This window comes from Salvelinus sp. IW2-2015, linkage group LG11, assembly GCF_002910315.2.
Source record: "Salvelinus sp. IW2-2015 linkage group LG11, ASM291031v2, whole genome shotgun sequence".
Lineage (NCBI taxonomy): Eukaryota > Metazoa > Chordata > Actinopteri > Salmoniformes > Salmonidae > Salvelinus > Salvelinus sp. IW2-2015.
This window is the reverse complement of record NC_036851.1, coordinates 45,998,588-46,020,813: the sequence shown is the minus strand read 5'-3', so window position 1 is coordinate 46,020,813 and position 22,226 is coordinate 45,998,588. Positions and strand designations below refer to the sequence as shown.

The 22,226-nt window shown below is 40.8% G+C and overlaps 1 protein-coding gene across 1 annotated transcript; it reads left to right on the top strand.

Annotated features, from left to right (window-relative positions):
- Positions 1-13: 13 nt before the first annotated feature.
- si:ch73-267c23.10 (serine incorporator 3) lies at positions 14-22,226 on the top strand. The gene is made up of 10 exons (XM_023997245.2): positions 14-279; positions 7,450-7,611; positions 10,305-10,498; positions 12,933-13,012; positions 13,264-13,401; positions 17,771-17,940; positions 19,458-19,548; positions 19,924-20,125; positions 21,034-21,270; positions 21,844-22,226. The coding sequence occupies exons 1-10, from the start codon at positions 241-243 to the stop codon at positions 21,980-21,982; spliced, it is 1,452 nt and encodes a 483-aa protein (XP_023853013.1). The 5' UTR covers positions 14-240; the 3' UTR covers positions 21,983-22,226.

Genomic DNA, 22,226 nt, shown 5'->3' with positions numbered 1-22,226 from the left:
ACGTTCAACGGAAGGAAATCACAGAAGATTGTGCAGAGTTGAGGACGTAGGCTAGCAATCGCTTGTACAGCACTACAACAAAATCATTTAGTTAAAATATTTAGTATTTTCAAAAGTTGGTACTCAAATTGTATCTACGCTGAGAGTCCAACCTGGAAGGACAGAAAAGTAACGTGTACCGTTCCAGGAAGAAAACCACTAAAGAGATTGAGTGCAATCTTGTGCCGAAATCCGAACATTATGGGAGCTGTTTTTGGGGCATTTTCTGTCGCAAGCTGGGTAAGGTGCTTCTCGTATATCATCACGACCATATTTGTGAACAAGAACCAGGTTGACATGTATGAAAGAATGGCTGAGTATCCCAGGCAAGTGCAGCTGAGGTGAGCTCATACAAGGTTGTCAGGATCAGTGGTGGAAAAAGTACCCAAATATCATACTTGAGTAAAAGTCCAAATACTCTTAACAGGAAAAATTGAACGTCGCCCAGTAAAATACTAACGTTACTTGAGTAAAAGTAAAAAATTATTTGTTTTTAAATATTTTAAGTATCAAAAGTAAAAGTATAAATCATTTCAAATTCTTTATTAATAAGCAAATCAGACGGCACACTCAGACATAATTCACAAACAAATAATGGTTGTTTAGTGAGTCCGCCAGATAAGAGGCAGTAGGATGACCGGTATGGGGGGGGTGATAAGTGCCAGAATTAAGCCTCGTGAAGCTACTAATGCCTCTCACCAAGCCACTTAACGTCTTCCTTGTGCTGTAAAATACCGCCATGAATTAACATGGACTGTCAATGGAGACAAGTATTTTTCTAATACCCTGACTACACCGCTCACATCACGTGCGCGGGCTTTGCAAAATAAATGTAGGAATCTGTTATTCAATTATTGCACCCACACTACTCATGAGCGTCTGGGTTGCTAAGGGCTAAAATAGAAGTAATTCCTATTTCTGACGCAGATGCGCTGCAAGTCCTGCCTCTCCCATCTCCTCATTGGTTAATAAGCAGGTACCCACGTGCCATCTCCTCATTGGCTATACCCACGTGGGTGATTGAAAGATGAATTGTGTTGCCGGTTGTCGTGGTAATACTATGAAAGTTTAGATGCCAATCACCATATAAGTTCAAAGATGAAAAAGCCTGGAAGGAGGAGAGATGACTAGAAACGATTTGGTTGACCGTTTAATGTGTGGATTAATTGTCGGAGTAGAGGACCTTGTGCATTTCAGGTAAAATAACAACCTAATGTTTATATCCCAGGACAAATTAGCTAGCAACAGCAAGCTAGCTAAATAGGACAAATTAGCTAGCAAGTGCAAGCTAACTAGCTAAATTGCCATAAATATTTAATGCTTTTCGACCTGTCCCCAAATTAATGTCATTGGTTCAGAGTTTGTTTTGATATTTTAACCTGCGTGTCGTGATCGTGTTTGGTGTAGGGGGACAAAATACATTTTTGCACAATGGCGCACGCGCGCAGCCGGTTTGGGTTCCATGTAAGGCGTCAAATTGCCGACGCGTTCACGTTCATGTCACGTGACGCCTCTACTTGTGTTACACGTCATGTGTTTGTCTGTCTAGTTTATCATTAAAGATCTCACCATGAACACCTTACAAACGTCTACATGTAAATTATTTTGTAAAAAATATTTTTAATTGCTAGAGTAATCTAACCAATTTAATTTGTCGATTTAGCTAAAATAGGCATATCACCTCAATACAAAAATGATTAGGCTAGTTGCTATTGCAGCCAGTCACCATTACTGTATAAATATTCTTATTTCTCACATCAATACAGACACTAGGGCTTCTTTGTTGGAGGTAGCCTAGGTCTCTAGTGGCACATTCAAAACAACTCGGAACTCTGCAATCTCTGACTTCCGACTTCAGTGCGTTCAAGACAACTGGGAGCTTAGACTGATAAAAATAGTTATGAACGGTCATCCAACTCGCAATTCAAATTCAGGAACTCGGGCTTCTTTCTTTCTCTGACATGAAAATCACTGATGTCATGATTTGACCTCGTTTTTCCCCGGAGTTCCCAGTTTAACAGACATAATCACTGTCATCATGAAATGCTTAGGCTATACATTTATGTGGAGATGTCTTATGGTTAAAACCAGGGTTGAATTGAGGGGGTATGTGAGGATATAGGCCTAACCCTTGTTATAGAAATTGTCAAAAAGCATATGCTACCCCTTGTTTGTGTAACAGTATAGCTTCCGTCCCTCTCCTCGCCCCTACCTGGGCTCGAACCAGGGACCCTCTGCACACATCAACAACTGCCTCCCACGAAGCATTGTTACCCATCGCTCCACAAAAGCTGCGGCCGTGGCAGAGCAAGGGTAACAACTACTTCAAGGTCTCAGAGCGATTGAAACGCTATTAGCGCGCACCCTGCTAACTAGCTAGCCATTTCACATCGGTTACACTCACTCCCCTTTTGACCTCCTTTTCCGCAGCAACCAGTGATCCGGGTCAACAGCATCAATGTAACAGTATAGCTTCCGTCCCTCTCCTCGCCTCAAACCAGGGACACTCTGCACACATCAACAACTGCCTCCCACGAAACATCGTTACCCATCGCTCCACAAAATCCGCAGTCCTTGCAGAGCAAGGGGAACAACTACTTCAAGGTCTCAGAGCGAGTGACGTCACAGATTGAAACGCTATTAGCGTGCATCCCGCTAACTAGCTAGCCATTTCACATCGGTTACATTTGCTTAGCCTTAGAAGAAAACAACGGTCCAGATTATGTAAAGTTATCTAGGCTATAACAATGATTAACTCCACGATTACTTCCGCATAGTCTACTAGTCTACTAGTCTATCGAAGGTCTTGCTCAGCCTCAACATCACAGGAATATGTGGTTGATTAAATGCTTGCAATTTAGAATATTAGTGGTAGGCTAAGCCTACCGCGAAATACCACAAATATATAATCGGTATGGGTCTATACATAGACCAAACAGCTTAACAGATAAACACTTTTTTTATTCAGGAGAATCGCATTGAATCAGGCTATTCATTTCAGTGCAGTTGTGTTCTTAAGCATAACCTTAGCCTAAACGGAACTGAAAACACCCCAGCCTGTTTTGATAACAGATCATGATGAAGCCTGAACATTTCAGCTGTTTGTCATTGATTTAGCCCACTGTCGCCTACAGATTTGATACACATTAAGACCTATATTTCATCTGGATTTGACAAACAATAGCCTGACTAGGATCCTGACTTTTCCTCATGTTATATTTGTTACCAATTAGGATAAATGGAGTCCTTTTAATAAGCTTTTGTTTTCCTATTAATTTGCATAGGCTAACCATTGTGATTATTGTTATTTACCATCTTATGCTTTTTATGAATAAACAGGCATCGGGAGGTAAACAATTATATAATTTCGATGCCCCCCCACACATTAATGTTACTTGCCTTATAGATTACAAAGTCAGTTAATTTCCACTACATGCATATGCTAATTCATTTGATTCATACACTGGCTTGTCTGGCTGGCATATTTTCATTTTAAACAGGCCTTCCCTTATCTACACTGAAATAATGTTATTTCATTAGTCCTATATTATGATATTTTAAAAATCATAGCTCATAAGTACTCCCTTGTGGTATAATATATATCTATTATATGTCCTAGGATACAACAATGAATCATTTTGAACTAACAAAACCATCAAGGGATACTTTACAATTTAAAATAATGAACACCTTGTGAAACAGCTGTGAAAACCAATCTGGCAATATTTTAGATTTCCTTGGGACGTCCCTACCCTGAACTCTAAACTATAACCCTTAACTAACACTAAACTTAACCATTTTACATTTATACTTGATTGAGGTAGGGACATTCCAAGGATTCCAAATAGCACGGACCCTCTGGAAAAGCCTATGAACTCCTCTATTCGACTGAAAGCCACGGACACAACTCTGGTTGTCTGAGGGGAACGGCACCTCCGTACCTTCAGGCTCTGATCAGGCCCTACACCCAAACAAGGGCACTGCGTTCATCCACCTCTGGCCTGCTCGCCTCCCTACCTCTGAGGAAGTACAGTTCCCGCTCAGCCCAGTCAAAACTGTTCGCTGCTCTGGCACCCCAATGGTGGAACAAACTCCCTCACGACGCCAGGTCAGCGGAGTCAATCACCACCTTCCGGAGACACCTGAAACCCCACCTCTTTAAGGAATACCTAGGATAGGATAAAGTAATCCTTCTAACCCCCCCCCCCCCCCTTAAAAGAGTTAGATGCACTATTGTAAAGTGGTTGTTCAACTGGATATCATAAGGTGAATGCACCAATTTGTAAGTCGCTCTGGATAAGAGCGTCTGCTAAATGACTTAAATGTAAAATGTAAATGATGTAGGCTACTTGGAACTGGTAACAACACAGTCTGTGATTGGCTAATAACATTCAGATCTGTATACAGCGAGATAAGATAATATACCATACCATGAGGTATTGAGGGAAAGACAGTTTACCTATAGATTTGACATAATCTATTTATGACATAATCTAGACCATTTGCGATAACAGGAAATGCACAAGCCGTAGGCTATATTATAACTCAAGGTGGCTACTTCGGAATGTCGGCTTGCACGGGAGAAACGGTAAGTTTCTAACATTTATGGTTGATATTTAATTCATATAAACTATGCAACTTATGACTTTCATTAACACTGTCAGACAGACATTCAATGGTAGGCAACAGCCACATGGGAGTATGGTTGCGTAGGCTTAATTCTGGCACATATCACCCCCCCATAGACCAGGGACGTTCTCTTGATAAGTGCTAAATTGGGCTATTTTCCTGTCCTGCTCAACATTCAAAATGTACTTTTGGGCGTCAGGGAAAATGTATGGAGTAAAAAGTACATTATTTTCTTTAGGAATGTAGTGGAGTAAAAGTACAGATACCAAAAGAATTACTTAAGTAGTTTACACCACTGATCAGGAGGATGTCGCCTAAGCAACAGATCACAATACAAGGAGGCGCAGGCACCTGTCATATCTGACAACAAATTACATAAATGAAACTAACAAAATGGAATGGTCGGCCTATGTAATTGACTTGTGTCAAAAACATGCTTTTATTTGGTCTCTGGTTTGCTCGTTTCCACAAATCTCAGGTCTCAATGTGTTTACATATACAGTATAATATAAAATTCATTTTCATATAATATTGGGAATTAAAGTATCAGCTGTTTGCCTCCCCCAAGTATCCCACAATACACACATTGAGACAACTGTAAATCCTAAGGTTTAATCGTATCAGGCTACTAGTAGTCACATGCTCTACTCATGATTAATTAGATTAACTTTGTTGCCTTGTCCTAGTTTGAAAACAAGAGCCATGGCATGCTTAAACCTGTTCACAAATAGAACTACTGTAGCTAACCTGTTGCCATAGTATGTACAGTTGAAGTCGGAAGTTTACATACACCTTAGCCAAATACATTTAAACTCAGTTTTTCACAACTCCTGACATTTAATCCTAGTAAAAAATTCCCTGTCTTATGTCAGTTAGGATCACCACTTTATTTTAAGAATGTGAAATGTCAGAATAATAGTAGAGAGAATGATTTATTTCAGATTTGATTTCTTTCATCACATTCCCAGTGGGTCAGAAGTTCACATACGCTCAATTAGTATTTGGTAGCATTGCCTTTAAATTGTTTAACTTGGGTCAAACGTTTCGGGTAGCCTTCCACAAGCTTCCCACAATAAGTTGGGTGAATTTTGGCCCATTCCTCCTGACACAGCTGATGTAACTGAGTCAGATTTGTAGGCCTCCTTGCTCACACACGCTTTTTCAAGTTCTGCCCACAAATGTTCTATAGGATTGAGGTCAGGGCTTTGTGATTGCCACTCCAATACCTTGACTTTGATGTCCTTAAGCCATTTTGCCACAACTTTGGAAGTATGCTTGGGGTCAGTGCTTCACGGTTGGGATGGTGATCTTTGGATTGCAAGCCTCCCCCGTTTTCCTCCAAACATAATGATGGTCGTTACGGCCAAACAGTTCTATATTTGTTTAATCAGACCAGAGGATTGATTTCTCCAAAAAGTACGATCTTTGTCCCCATGTGCAGTTGCAAACCATAGTCTGGCTTTTTTATGGCGGTTTTGGAGCAGTGGCTTCTTCCTTGCTGAGCGGCCTTTCAGGTTATGTCGATATAGGACTCGTTTTACTGTGGATATAGATTCTTTTGTACCTGTTTCCTCCAGCATCTTCACAAGGTCCTTCGCTGTTCTGGGATTGATTTGCACTTTTCGAACCAAAGTACGCTTATCTCTAGGAGACAGAATACGTCTCCTTCCTGAGCGGTATGATGGCTGCGTGATCCCATGGTGTTTATACTTGCATACTATTGTTTGTACAGATGAACGTGGTACCTTCAGGCATTTGGAAATTGCTCCCAGGGATGAACCAGACTTGTGGAGGTCTACAATTTTCTTTCTGAGGTCTTGGCTGATTTCTTTTGATTTTCCCATGATGTCAAGCAAAGAGGCACTGAGTTTGAAGGTAGGCCTTGAAATACATCCACAGGTACACCTCCAATAAAGGCACAGTCAACTTAGTGTATGTAAACTTCTGACCCACTGGAATTGTGATACAGTGAATTATAAGTGACATAATCTGTCTGTGAACAATTGTTGGAAAAATTACTTGTCATGCAGAAAGTAGATGTCCTTACCGACTTGCCAAAACTATAGTTTGTTAACAAGAAATTTGTGGAGTGGTTGAAAAACGAGTTTCAATGACTCCAACCTAAGTGTATGTAAACTTCTGACTTCAACTGTATGTGGAGCAATAGTCATCTCATACAGTGTTTTTGTCATATAGCCTAGGGCCTCGAGCAAAATATCATATTGTAACAACAAGAGGACAAAAGAGCGTTTGTCCTCTTTTGGGCACAGCTCAGTGATAAGTTATACAGTCGTTCTTTGTCTCAGGCCCAGGTAATAAGTGTTGGCCAAGGCCAATATGCTATACTACCCATAAAACCAACACCACAACCACCACACAACCAACACCGCCAATTAATATATATATATATACATTTACATTTAAGTCATTTAGCAGACGCTCTTTTCCAGAGCGACTTACAAATTGGTATATATATATATATATATATATATTAGCATTTGAGGGAGTTGACAAGTTTGTCCTCAGATTTTAGACCTCAGAGAAGATAAAGCACATTTCTCAGACTAGCACCCAGGGCAATTTGAAATAAATCCCAAAAGAAAACAAAAAAAAAAGATTGATTGGGTTGTTTTGATTGCGTTTGAATTTGGTTCCTGTCTACTACCACATTGCTGCAAGTGCCAATACTAAGGTTAGTCTGCATCGACTGGCTTGTCCCTAACTGGCCTAATATGTTTTGGGAACGTTGGCAATGGTTTTTCCCTATCTCTTTCCCTCTAGGTGCCATGTCTATGTAGCAGTGCGACATGCTTGCTGTGCAGATGCTGTCCCCAGAGCAAGAACTCCACGGTGACGCGAGTCATCTACGCCTTCATCCTGTTGCTAGGGACCATTATAGCCTGCATCATGCTGTCACCGGGAGTGGACGAGCTGCTAAAAAAGGTACGAGGCGTGCCAATCAATGTGTTTTTTCAATATACATACTACCATACTTTGTAATCGAAAAAGCCTTGGTTTCATGCATGTTAACATCAGCAGCCTCCTCCCTAAGTTTGTTTTACTCACTGCTTTAGCACACTCCGCTAACCCTGATGTCCTTGCCGTGTCTGAATCCTGGCTTAGGAAGTCCACCAAAAATTTGGAGATTTCCATAGCCAACTACAACATTTTCCATCAAGATAGAACTGCCAAAGGGGGAGGAGTTACAATCTCCTGCAGAGATAGCTTGCAAAGTTCTGTCATACTTTCCAGGTCTACGCCCAAACAGTTCGAGCTTCTAATTTAAAAAATGAATCTCCAGAAATACGTCTCTCACTGTTGCCGCCTGTTATAGACCCCCCCTCAGCTCCTAGCTGTGCCCTGGACACCATATGTGAATTGATTGCCCCCCATCGATCTTCAGAGTTCGTTCTGTTAGGTAACCTAAACTGGGATATGCTTAACACCCCAGCAGTCCTACAATCTAAGATAGATGCCCTCAATCTCACACAAATAATCAAGGAAACTTACATTTCCCTCCCTAACTTTAAACATCAGCTATCTGAGCAGCTAAACGATCGCTGCAGCTGTACATAGTCCATCTGTAAATAGCCCACCCAATCTACCTACCTCATCCCCATATTGTTTTTATTAACTTTTTTGCTCTTTTGCACACCAGTATCACTACTTGCACATCATCATCTGCTCATCAATCATTCCAGTGTTAATCTGCTAAATTGTAATTACTTCGCTACTATGGCCTATTTATCGCCTTACCTCCTCACGCCATTTGCACACACTGTATATAGACTTTCTTTTTTTCTATTGTATTATTGACTGTACGCTTGTTTATTCCATGTGTAACTCTGTGTTGTTTCTTACGCACTGCTTTGCTTTATCTTGGCCAGGTCGCAGTTGTAAATGAGAACTTGTTCTCAACCAGCTTACCTGGTTAAATAAAGGTGAAACAAATAAATAAATACTCCACACTCTCATGCTCCGAGGACATTCTCTTGAGTCCGTTCTTGTGAGGGTGAGTGTGGAGAACGCATAATACATTACATTTGAGAAGCACTCACACTCCCCCTAAGGTATTACCTCACACACACTGCACCTCCCCATTCACTGAACCATCTTCTAGCCAGGACAATGACAATAGAGACGAAACAAGATATACACAAAGCTAACATTTACTTCATAACTACCAGCTAGCTATATGTGAATCGTAATAATCTATCTAACCAGATAGTTTAACAGGCAAAAATTACAAACTAATGTTATGCAAGGTAGATGTCAATTATATGTGGCTAGCTAGCTAACAGTAGTAGCACAGATAGAGCAATGGGTTAGTTATAAAAACAATATTTGGTAGTAGTTAGCCAGTTGGCCCTGTTGACTTACTATGGGCTTGCAATCTACGCACACTACAGTGGGTATTGTAAGCAGGTAAACATGCCAAAATTAACACAGCATGTATTTATTAATGTTTTCAAGATACAATATTGTAGTCAGGTAACATTAGATTTGATTGGGCAACATTTCATTCCGAAAACCAGTTTATTTTCTCTCACTTCAGCACATTAATGTCAACAAGTGTTGTGTTGTTTTTTTGTTATTGGTTGCGTCATATTACTGTTCGTTCAAATCAAATTTGATTTGTCACATGCGCCGAATACAACAGGTGTCAATGCATGCTTCGAAATGTGTACAGCGGAGTACGCATCCGAGAAGTGCCCTCCGTGCTCCGTTTTGCGTACTTTGATTTGGACTCATGCTCCGACACTCCCGTGCTCCAGATTGCGTGCTCGGAGCGCGCTAGTATGCATATTGAGAAACACCCAGTGTGTGTGTGCATGAGATGATGAGCCATGATGTCTCATAGTTGATGTTTGTGTACATGGTGAATGGTTGCTTTAATAATGCTTGAATACCTGGGGAGGCTATCAGTGGGAAGAGTTAAGTCACACAAAATATAGAACAGTAGGGGCCTACAGAGATACAACTTACTGCATATTGAGGCTGCATTAACATTGCAACTCTGTGTATACTGTCATTCTAAATTTAAACATTGACATATACAGGTAACTGACAAAATAACGGAAACACCAACATAGTGTTTTAAGGGCGTTGAGCCACCAGAGCCGCCAGAACAGCTTCAGTGCGCCTTGGCATAGATTCTACAAGTGTCTGGAACTCTGTTGGAGGGATGCGACACCATTCTTCCACAAGAAATTACATCACTTGGTGTTTTGTTGATGGTGGTGGAAAACGCTGTCTCAGGCGCCTCTTCAGTATCTCCCATAAGTGTTCAATTGGGTTGAGATCTGGTGACTGAGACACACAAACCCTTTAAACCCTCTATGCTCCCTCTTTCAAAGCCACTGATATCTCTTCTTCTAGTCATGGTAGCCAAAATAATGGGCTGCCCAGCATTTTTTATACATGACCCTAAGCATGACGGGATGTTTTAATTTCTTAATTAACTCAGGAACCACAGCAGTCTCTCATGATAGTAGCCAACTTGTTGTTGACCAAAGTGAAAATGTAGGGTTATTGAATACAGAATCGCACAGCTAGACTATAGTAATGCTGTCTACTCTGTACAGTAGATTAGACTGGCCTGAATGGTTTGTGAGAATGTCTATCTGTGCCTGTAGATTCCTGGGTTCTGTGAAGACGGAGCAGGCTCTTCTATCCCAGGAATCCATGCCAACATGAACTGTGAGATCTTTGTGGGCTATAAAGCCGTGTACCGGGTGTGCTTCGGCATGAGCATGTGTTTCCTGGTGTTCGCTCTGATTATGATCAACGTCAAGAACAGCCGAGACCCACGCTCTGCCATCCACAACGGGTAACCACCCATCACATGATGCACCCCCTAAAAAAAAAAAAAAAAAAAAAAAGTAAAGGCCTAGATGTAATCATATTTATTACTACGCCAACTGTGACTTAAAAGTCAGTATTAAGGTGAATAGCCTTTATTATTATTATTAACTGAAAATAACATGTACACTGCTTGTAACTTAACTAATGTCATAATGAGGTATTGGTAAGACACCCTTGTTTGTACTATTTTCTGTCATACAGTATGACTATCACACTGCTACAGGCACTGTCACAACAACCATTGGCAATATTAATAAAATAATCTCTTACACAACAGGTCACTGAGCTAACGTGCTTTAGACCACCGTGCCTCTCTGAAACAGAGGAGAATAACTGCACTTTTAAGTAACAGCAATACATCATAAGCCTATTCATATACAGTGCATTTGGAAAGTATTCAGACCCCTTCCCTTTTTTCACATTTTGTTACGTTATAGCTAGGGATGCACGATATATTGGTGAGCATATCAGAATCGGACGATATTAGCAAAAAATGCCAACATCTGCATCAGCCCGATGTCTAGTTTATATAACGCCGATATCCAAAACCGATGTCAAAGCTGACGTGCATACCTATATAACATAGGTAGATGACGTAATGACGCCATGAAAAATACAGCGCTACACAGAACAAAAGCAGAAAACTAAAACTATACTAAGCGCACACTTCCAACAACTAAACAGGTTCAAGTCAAGCAGTCATTTGAATGAGTAAGAACATTTCAGCGAGACAACTCAAAGGCGAAACCCATTAACGCCAAGAAAATATAATTCATTGCCCTTGACAATCAACCGTCCTCTGTCGTGGATGATGTTGGCTTTCACCGACTGGTCGAGCCCCGTTACTCACTATTTTTCAGATGTTGCCCTACCGGAGTTACACAGTATTGTTGACACTCACATCCATGAGCTACTTGCTATGGGCGTCACTGCTATTAGCTTCACGACTGACATTTGGACCAGCGATGTCAGCCCCATGAGCATGCTGAGTCTGACAGCACAGTGGGTCAACAAGGATTTTGTACTGAGGAGAGCCGTATTGCATGCTCAAGAATGTGCTCTTTCTCATACCGCTGCTGCCATTTCAGTGGCATTTGAGAACATGTTTGAAACTTGGAAACATGAACACTCCTGGCTCCATTCGAACTGGAGAAACAAGTCGAACTGACTGGAGAAACAAGCTAATCAACTGTGTCTGCAGCAGATGTGATACCCTCTGTCATGGCATTGAAACGCCTGGTCAACAAGACTGCCCACACAGACCGTAGTACTCGAGGCTTTGTACTCGAAGCTTTGAACAAGCGATTCGGTGGCATTACCTCTGAGCCTCTTTACTGTGTCGCCACCATGCTCGATGCTAGGTACAAGGACCGCTACTTCGATGCAGACAAGAAACAGGGTTTATGTGAAATGTTACAGACATGGCTGGACAAGATGGAAATGGACACAGTGATTCTCCGTGGCCTTTCTTCCTCGGTGCGCACTGACAGCTGAAACTTCACTGCTTGATATATATGATGAAATCCTGTTTGAGAAAGAAACGACTGAACAAATGAACAACGAAACAGCACAGCAAGTAAGTGAAAGAACTAGGTTTTGATTATGTTTTACTAGTAATGGGGACATATGTAAATGCCAACAAAATAACTTTTGGGTCAGTGTGGTGTGCGTGTGCGTGTGTGTGTGTGTGTATGTGTAACCTTTATTTAACTAGGCAAGTCAGTTAAGAACAATTTCTTATTTACAATGACGGCCTACCCTGGCCAAACCCGGACGATGCTGGCCAATTGTGCACTGCCCTATGGGACTCCCAATCACGACCGGATGTGATACAGCCTGGATTCGAACCAGGAACTGTTGTGACGCCTCTTGCACTGAGATGCAGTGCCTTAAGAATGCTTAAAAGGACGCTAAAATTGTAAAATATCGGTTATCGGTAACGATATTGTTTTTTCGGCAAGGAGAATATTGGATATCGGTATCGGCCCAAAATAATATTGGTGCATCTCTAGGTATAGCCTTGTTCTAAAATGGATGAAATATTTTTCCCCCTCATCAATCTACACACAATACCGCATAATGACAAAGCAATAACAGGTTTTCAGATATGTACATCATAGGCCTATTCATGTATATTTACTAGGTATACCCATGCAACAAAATAACCATGTAATATGTGCGTTTTGAAAAATGCTGATACTGTCATATAGGTCATATATCAATATATATTATTTTGTATTTTATCTGTACACCACATCAAGAGTGGCATTATTGAAAGATCATACTATTATTTTTTTATTTCATAGTTATTTTCCATACTTTTTATAATGATTCATGAAGTCTATCAAAACATTATCAAAAGGGATTCAGTTGACGAATGACTTCCTTCCCCCATGCAGGTTTTGGTTCTTTAAGATTGCCACCATGGTTGCAGTGACAGTCGGTGCCTTTTATATCCCTGAGGGGCCTTTCACTCACCGTAAGATTGACCCAATTTAAATAAAGAATTTGTCATAATATTTGTCTATTATTACCATGCACAATCCGCATAAACATGAGTGATACACTTTTAATTGTTGATATTACAATTTATTGTATTATTAAGACAATTCATTGTTGATACACGCAATTAATCATTTAATTAGTCATTGTAATATACTAGTAACTTTATACTTAGCAGTGGCTTGTGGATATTTGTGGTACGATGATGATCTCTTTGTGTGTGTGCAGTGTGGTTCGTGGTGGGTATCTGTGGGGCGTTCTGCTTCATCCTGATCCAGCTGGTCCTGCTGGTGGATTTTGCCCACTCCTGGAATGAGTCCTGGGTGGATAACATGGAGAGCGGGAACTCCAGGGGCTGGTATGCTGGTGAGTCTGCCTGACCCTCTGCTAAGGAAGTCAAATCAAATCCAACTTTATTTTAAATGCACTTACAATCGCAACACAGTTAGCAGTCAAATAATACAATGAAGGAGAAAATAAAGGGCAGAATAAAAGAACATCAACACACAAGTGTTTATGATTGGCTAAATTATTTTGCTGATTAGAGATGCTGATGTGACGTTTTATTTGAAGTTGTTGGGGCTGTATTTCTAGACCTAAGGAAAGCTTTTGATACTGTCAACCATAAGGTTCTCCTCACAAAACTGTCTAAATTGAACTTTTCCCCCAATGCCTTGAGATGGATGAAATCATACCTTGAAGGCAGAACTCAGTGTGTCAGAGTGAGCAATGAGCTGTCTCCCACTCTCAGCTAGGATGTGGGCATGCCCCAAGAGTTAATATTGGCGCCCCTCCTTGTAATTTTATACATTAATGATTTGCCTTCTGTCTGTACTGGGTCTGAAGTTCAAATGTATGCAGATGATACAGTGATATACAGTACCAGTCAAAGGTTTGGACACACCTACTCATTCAAGGGTTTTTCTTAATTATTTACTATTTTCTACATTGTGGAATAATAGTGAAGATGTCAAAACTATGAAATAACACATATGGAATCATTTAGTAACCAACAAAGTGTTAAACAAATCAAAATATATTTTAGATTCTTCAGATTCTCCTTTGCCTTGATGACAGCTTTGCTTTTCCAACTGTCTTGAAGAAGTTCCCACATATGCTGAGCACTTGGTGGCTGCTTTTCCTTCACTCTGCGATCCAACTCATCTCAAACCATCTCAATTGGGTTGAGGATGGGTTATTGTGGAGGGCAGGTCATCTGATGCAGCACTCCATCATTCTCCTTGTTGCTTTTTTTGTGCTATTTCTCTGTCTGCATGCTATGTGTTGCTTGTCCTATGTTTTTCTGTCTGCATGCTACGTGTTGCTTGTCCTATGTTTCTCTGTCTGCGTGCTACTTGTTGCTTGGTCTATGTTTCTCTGTCTGCATGCTACGTGTTTGCTTGGTCTATGTTTCTCTGTCTGTGTGCTACGTGTTGCTTGTCTTATGTTTCTGTCTGCATGCTACTTGTTGCTTGGTATATGTTTCTCTGTCTGCATGTTAGTGTTTGCTTGTCTTATGTTCCTCTGTCTGCGTGCTACTTGTTGATTGTCTTATGTTACTCTGTCTGCGTGCTACTTGTTGATTGTCTTATGTTACTCTGTCTGCGTGCTACGTGTTGCTTGTCTTATGTTACTTTGTTCTGCATGCTACGTGTTGCTTGGTCTATGTTTCTCTGTCTGCATGCTACTTGTTGCTTGTCTTATGTTTCTCTGTCTGCGTGCTACGTGTGCTTGATATATGTTCTTCTGTCTGCGTGCTACGTGTTGCTTGGTCTATGTTTCTCTGTCTGCATGCTACGTGTTGCTTGGTATATGTTTTCTCTGTCTGCATGCTACGTGTTGCTTGGTCTATGTTTCTCTGACTGCATGCTACTTGTTGCTTGGTCTAGTTTCTCTGTCTGCATGCTACGTGTTGCTTGGTGTATGTTTCTCTGTCTGCATGCTACGTGTTGCTTGGTCTATGTTCTCTGTCTGCATGCTACGTGTTGCTTGGTATTTGTTTCTCTGTCTGCATGCTACATGTTGCTTGGTCTAGTTTTCTCTGTCTGCATCCTACGTGTTGCTTGGTTTTATGTTTCTCTGTCTGCATGCTACTTGTTGCTTGTCCTATGTTTCTCTGTCTGCGTGCTACTTGTTGCTTGGTATATGTTTCTCTGACTGCATCCTACTTGTTGCTTGGTCTATGTTTCTCTGCTGTATGCTACGTGTTGCTTGGTGTATGTTTCTCTGTCTGCATGCTACGTGTTGCTTGGTCATGTTTCTCTATCTGCATGCTACGTGTTGCTTGGTATATGTTTCCTGTCTGCATGCTACTTGTTGCTTGTCTTATGTTTCTCTGTCTGCATGCTACGTGTTGCTTGGTATATGTTTCTCTGTCTGCATGCTACTTGTTGCTTGTCCTATGTTTCTCTGTCTGCATGCTACGTGTTGCTTTGTTATGCTTCTCTGTCTGTATGCTACGTTGTTGCTTGGTCTATGTTTCTCTATCTGCATGCTACGTGTTGCTTGGTATATGTTTCTCTGTCTGCATGCTACTTGTTGCTTGTCTTATGTTTCTCTGTCTGCATGCTACGTGTTGCTTGGTATATGTTTCTCTGTCTGCATGCTACTTGTTGCTTGTCCTATGTTTCTCTTGTCTGCATGCTACGTGTTTGCTTTGTTATGCTTCTCTGTCTGTATGCTACGTGTTGCTTGGTATATTTTCTCTGTCTGCATGCTACTTGTTGCTTGTCCTATGTTTCTCTGTCTGCGTGCTACTTGTTGCTTGGTATATGTTTCTCGTCTGCGTGCTACTTGTTGCTTGGTATATGTTCTCTGACTGCATTCCTACTTGTTGCTTGGTCTATGTTTCTTCTGTCTGTATGCTACGTGTTGCTTGGTATATGTTTCTCTGTTCTGCATGCTACGTGTTGCTTGGTCTATGTTTCTCTCTCTGCATGCTACGTGTTGCTTGGTATATGTTTTCTCTGTCTGCATGCTACTTGTTGCTTGTCTTATGTTTCTCTGTCTGCATGCTACGTGTTGCTTGGTATATGTTTCTCTGTCTGCATGCTACTTGTTGCTTGTCCTATGTTTCTCTGTCTGCATGCTACGTGTTGCTTTGTTATGCTTCTCTGTCTGTATGCTATGTGTTGCTTGGTCTATGTTTCTCTATCTGCATGCTACGTGTTTGCTTGGTATATGTTTCTCTGTCTGCATGCTACTGTGCTTGTCTTATGTTTCTCTGTCTGGCATGCTACGTGTTGCTTGGTATATGTTTCTCTGTCTGCATGCTACTTGTTGCTTGTCCTATTTTCTCTGTCTGCATGCTACGTGTTGCTTTGTTATGCTTCTCTGTCTGTATGCTACGTGTTGCTTGGTATATGTTTCTCTGTCTGCATGCTACTTGTTGCTTGTCCTATGTTTCTCTGTCTGCGTGCTACTTGTTGCTTGGTATATGTTTCTCTGACTGCATGCTACTTGTTGCTTGTCTATGTTTTCTCTGTCTGCATGCTACGTGTTTCTTGGTATATGTTTCTCTGTCTGCATGCTACTTGTTGCTTGTCTTATGTTTCTCTGTCTGCATGCTACGTGTTGCTTGGTATATGTTTCTCTGTCTGCATGCTACTTGTTGCTTTTCTATGTTTCTCTGTCTGCATGCTACGTGTTGCTTTGTATGCTTCTCTGTCTGTATGCTACGTGTTGCTTGGTCTATGTTTCTCTATCTGCATGCTACGTGTTGCTTGGTATATGTTTCTCTTGTCTGCATGCTACTTGTTGCTTGTCTTATGTTTCTCTGTCTGCATGCTACGTGTTGCTGGTATATGTTTCTCTGTCTTGCATGCTACTTGTTGCTTGTCCTATGTTTCTCTGTCTGCATGCTACGTGTTGCTTTGTTATGCTTCTCTGTCTGTATGCTACGTGTTGCTTGTATATGTTTCTCTGTCTGCATGCTACTTGTTGCTTGTCCTATGTTTCTCTGTCTGCGTGCTACTTGTTGCTTGGTATATGTTTCTCTGACTGCTTGCTACTTGTTGCTTGTCTATGTTTCTCTGTCTGCATGCTACTTGTTGCTTGTCTTATGTTTCTCTGTCTGCATGCTACGTGTTGCTTGTCTTATGTTTCTCTGTCTGCATGCTACGTGTTGCTTGGTGTATGTTTCTCTGTCTGCATGCTACGTGTTGCTTGGTGTATGTTTCTCTGTCTGTATGCTACGTGTTGCTTGGTATATGTTTCTCTGTCTGCATGCTACTTGTTGCTTGTCCTATGTTTCTCTGTCTGCGTGCTACGTGTTGCTTGGTCTATGTTTCTCTGTCTGCATGCTACGTGTTGCTTGGTATATGTTTCTCTGTCTGCGTGCTACGTGTTGCTTGTCCTATGTTGCTCTGCATGTGCTCACTGCTCATTGTTTGTCTGTATTGTTATTGTATTAGTTTTTAATAACCTGCCCAGGGACTGCGGTTGGAAATTAGCCGCTGCTAAAAACCCACACTTTTACTGAAACGTTGATTCATGTGCACTGTCCCTGTAAAAATGTAAATAAACTCAAACTCAAGTCCTGTTTTAGCAAGTATTCACTTGGTACTTTTTAGTAAAGTATGTGATATCAACTCAAGCAGGTAAATACATGGTGAACTGTAACATAAGGTCAGGTGTCAATAGTGCTGACACTATATAATGCTCTACGACAGAATCTGTCCCGCTTTATAAAAGCAATGCAACTAGAATCTGATTCTCTCTATCCTCTTCTGTCCAGCCTTGCTCGCTGTAACTGGCCTCAACTACATCATGTCCTTTATCGCCGTTGTCCTGATGTACCTGTTCTACACTCAGTCAAAGGGCTGTCTGCTCAACAAGTTCTTCATCAGTTTCAACATGATTCTCTGTGCTGTAGCCTCTGTCGTGTCCATACTGCCCAGAGTACAGGTAAGCCCTCGATCGGTGTTCATTAAACGCTCATTTAACGTTCATATTCATCATTTCATTTGTTGGTCAGTTTTTAGCATTTGCCCCTGTAGTGGTTAAGGTTAGCGTTTGGGGAGCGTAAGCTGAACCTAGATCTGCTAAATGTTTATGATATGCTTTTGATATTTAACTTTAATCATATGAGTGTGACCCATCTGTGTGTTGATTATCTGGTGACTGCTGAGATAAACTGCCTGCAGTGACGCCTCGAGGATAAGGATTGAATTACATCTTAAAAGACTTGTGGTTAAGAACAAATTCGGGCCCTAATTATAACGCATGTCTACCAGTGGTTGGCGGCTGGTGACTTTTGTATATTTATTACTTTAATCCATCCTCCCGTTCCTACCTGGAGAAACCTGATGCCTACTCAGATGTCACTTTCATCATGTTTTTTATTATTTATTATATATATATATCTATATATCTATCCATATATATCCATTATATATATATATATATATATATATATATATATCCAAAATGTGTATGTAAAATGTGTATGTAAATGTAGCAGAAAAGCTGTAAAAAACTAAAATATATTTGTCCTCCGAAGAAGGCCAGCATCCCAGAGTCGCCTCTTCACTGTTGACATTGAGACTGGTGTTTTGTGGTTACTATTTAATGAAGCTGCCAGTTGAGGACTTGTGAGGCGTCTGTTTCTCAAACTAGACACTCTAATGTCGTTGTCCTCTTGCTCAGTTGTGCACCGGGGCCTCCCACTCCTTTTTATATTGTAATCTGTATAATTGTAATCTGTATAAAGACTAAAAGGCAATTTTCTAACAAAGGATGAACATTTCTTAATAATCTACTGGAGAACCATTTTGCATTTAAGTACAGTATAACGTATGTATGAGTGAAGCTTTTAGTGAGAGGTTTAAAGCTTTTATATTTAATAATTTTAGCCCCCCCCAAACTCATATTCATTATATAAGTAGGCATGTTTAATTTTGTCTGGCTTAGCATTCCAAATAAAATGAAATATTTTTTTTGCTCATATGATTTAAAAAACATTTAGTCTGGAGTAGGCAGTGCCATTAGTAAGTAAGTAAACTGTGATAGGACCAAAGACTTAATCAATGGGATTTTTCCATAAATAGACAATGTCATCATGTTCAAGTTTCAACGTTTATTTGCCCCATGCACAGCATACAACAGGTGTAAAACAGTACTGTGAATTTTTTTCTCGAGAGCGCTTTCCAAACAATGCAGTGATAATAATATAGAGAAGAGTTTCCCAAACGCGGTCCTGGGGCCTCCTAGGGGTCCCTAGCACTATACAGCTGGTTCAAATAATCATCAAGAATTGATTATTTGAATCCGCTGTGTGGTGCAAGGGCAAAAACCAAAACTTGCCCCAGGACCGAGTTTGGGAAACCCTGATATAGATCATAATTATTTTTTTAATGGAAGAAAAAAAACATGTTTTTGGAATCCGTTTGTAAATCACAGTTGTTTTGTTGAATTATTTTTAGAAATTCCAGCCCCAATCCGGTCTACTCCAGTCCTCCTTCATGACTATGTACACCATGTATCTGACCTGGTCGGCCATGACCAACGAGCCTGGTAAGAGACACTGTTATAGCTGCTACCCCAACAGCACCCTTTACCTGTTCATATATTGTTCATTATTAATTCATACTTAATTAACCAATAGTTTAAATGCTTCTCTATATGACTAATTACTGGGTACTATCAAATAAATTCTCAATTACAAACACGTACTTGCTTAAACTCTACATTGCCCGAGCAAATTGTAAATTCACCTGTTCAGCTCGAGTCAAACTGAAAAATCACCACCCCCTCCCATGGATTAATGATATGATTATGCTTTACAACTAATTAATTAAAATATATATATAAAAATGAAAGGGAGAAAAATGTCATCTCAGTCTTACATTTTTTTCCCTGTGGGGCAACCACCCCCCGGGCCCTCTTTAGACCGTACATGTAACCCCAGCCTGCTGAGCATCTTCCAGCAGACACTGGTGCCCACGCTGGCCCCACTGGAGATCGAGAACCAGACGACTGTGGTGATCATTGGCACCGAAGAGCCCATCCTCTCCTCCCCCTATCTGCAGTGGTGGGACGCCCAGAGCATTGTGGGATTGGCCATCTTCATCCTCTGCATCCTCTACTCCAGGTGTGATTGGTCAGCAAGGCAGACTTGGGTACAGCTACAGCACATTGTGGTTTGGGGAATAGAAGTAATGTACATTTGTTGGTGCCTCACAGTATTAGTGGATGTGGTGACTCCCTCGTTCACATAATTAGAATTTCAGTTTGCAGTTTGAGCACTCTGAAAAGCGCTAATGCAATCCACTTTGGTTATATTTTATTAAAGCATTACAATAATTTGAAATACTTATAAATGCTTATCCATGCTTATTGTTAGATTATAAATAAACAGAGTAAAACAGACAACTAGGAAAAGCTCAAACCAAGTTTATTCCCCCAATGGGTCAGACAGCTGAACAGACAAAAACACATTTACTCAAGAACTGGTATTTAAACCTTCCTCGTATGGTGAGACAGCCAATACATCTCTGTTGCTAGGCAGGAAGTTAAGTGATATGGGTAATAAACTGTTCCTTCATGTGACCTGACCTGACCTCGGCCCCCATTCCTCACTAATCCACAGCTCTCCACCCTTAGTGACGGCAACCCATGTGATTGCCTTTCATTTACTCAGTAACATTCCAAGCTCCTGGCTCATATCCAACCTCCATTGACCCCACCATATACATTCCTCCTACAGATTACCATTAACTTCTGGTGTAGCAAGTATTTCAAATTACAACCCAACAACTGAAACCAGACTATGGCCCTTCTCCTCTCCATAGGATACCTAATATCTAACAATAACATGTTCTGACAGAATGTTAACTCTCTGTATTCCCCTCTCTCCCTCAGTAACATGAATAAGGATATTTCATATTTCAAGTTTTAAAGTCAGAACCCATCATTATAAATGCTTTACATGTTATGTTATAATTGCTAATGAAATTATAGTGCTTATTATAATGCCTATAAATGTGTACTTCCTTGCAGCATCCGCTCGTCCAACACCAGCCAGGTGAACAAGTTAACCATGGCCTCTAACGACACAGTGATCCTGGAAGAGAGTAAAGCAGGCACCCCGGACGAGGAGGGAGGGACGGGGAGCAAGGGTCCCAGGCGTGTGGAGGATAACGAGAGGGACACGGTCCAGTACAGCTATTTCTTCTTCCACTTCATGCTCTTCCTGGCTTCGCTCTACATCATGATGACTCTCACCAACTGGTACAGGTCAGTATGGCCAAACTACACAGATGACCAACGTCGTGAAGTGCTGTGTCTGAAAACGTTACTAGCTGTCAAGTCTTTGCTTCCTCCGTCCTTGTTTCCTTAATTCCCTTTGAGGATTTGTTCTTGGTACACCTTGGAGAGGATCTAAGGTTCCTCACTCTGAGAACCTCCTCCAATGAGCTTTGAAGGTAATTGAGAAAATAAGAACAGAGGGAGCAAGGATTTGACAGCTAGTGACATTTTCAGACACGGCCATGTTGTCAAGCTTGGTCATGCACATTTTGAGGTGAAGTTGAACTCCTCTTTTGGAATCCCATTGTGTACGTCAAAAATAGGGAGGAACCACAATGTTTTGACACTAAAGAGGAAATAACATTAATTACACATTGTGTTCTTTTATAGTTCAACATTTTATATTTCAATGGAGACAGCTCCATCTCTCTAAAATGAAAGTGACCACAAAGCAACACTGCAACGCAATACTTTTACCATGGATATTTATCTTACAGATTCACATCGTAACAATTGTTCAGATATGACTATATATACAAATCTTATTTTCTCCCCATACAGTCCTGATGCAGACTACAATGCCATGACCAGCAAGTGGCCGGCGGTTTGGGTGAAGATCTCCTCCAGTTGGGTATGCCTTACCCTCTATACCTGGACCCTGGTCGCCCCAATGATACTCACCAACCGGGACTTTAGCTGAAAACGGTTCCACCAACTCAGTATTTTCTTTTCACTTTCCTTATTGTCATTCCTGATTTAGTAAAAAAAAACTGTGCGTTTTACATAGACATTGACCACATTGCCTACATTTCAAATGATTGCCTGTCAAAATGAACTGTTTTGTTTTGTGTATTAGATGTTGATGGTTTCGCATAACAAATCTCTTTAGTTAGCCTTTTAGATGCATTAGAAGAAATAGATTCACATATGAACCTGGTGTTAAA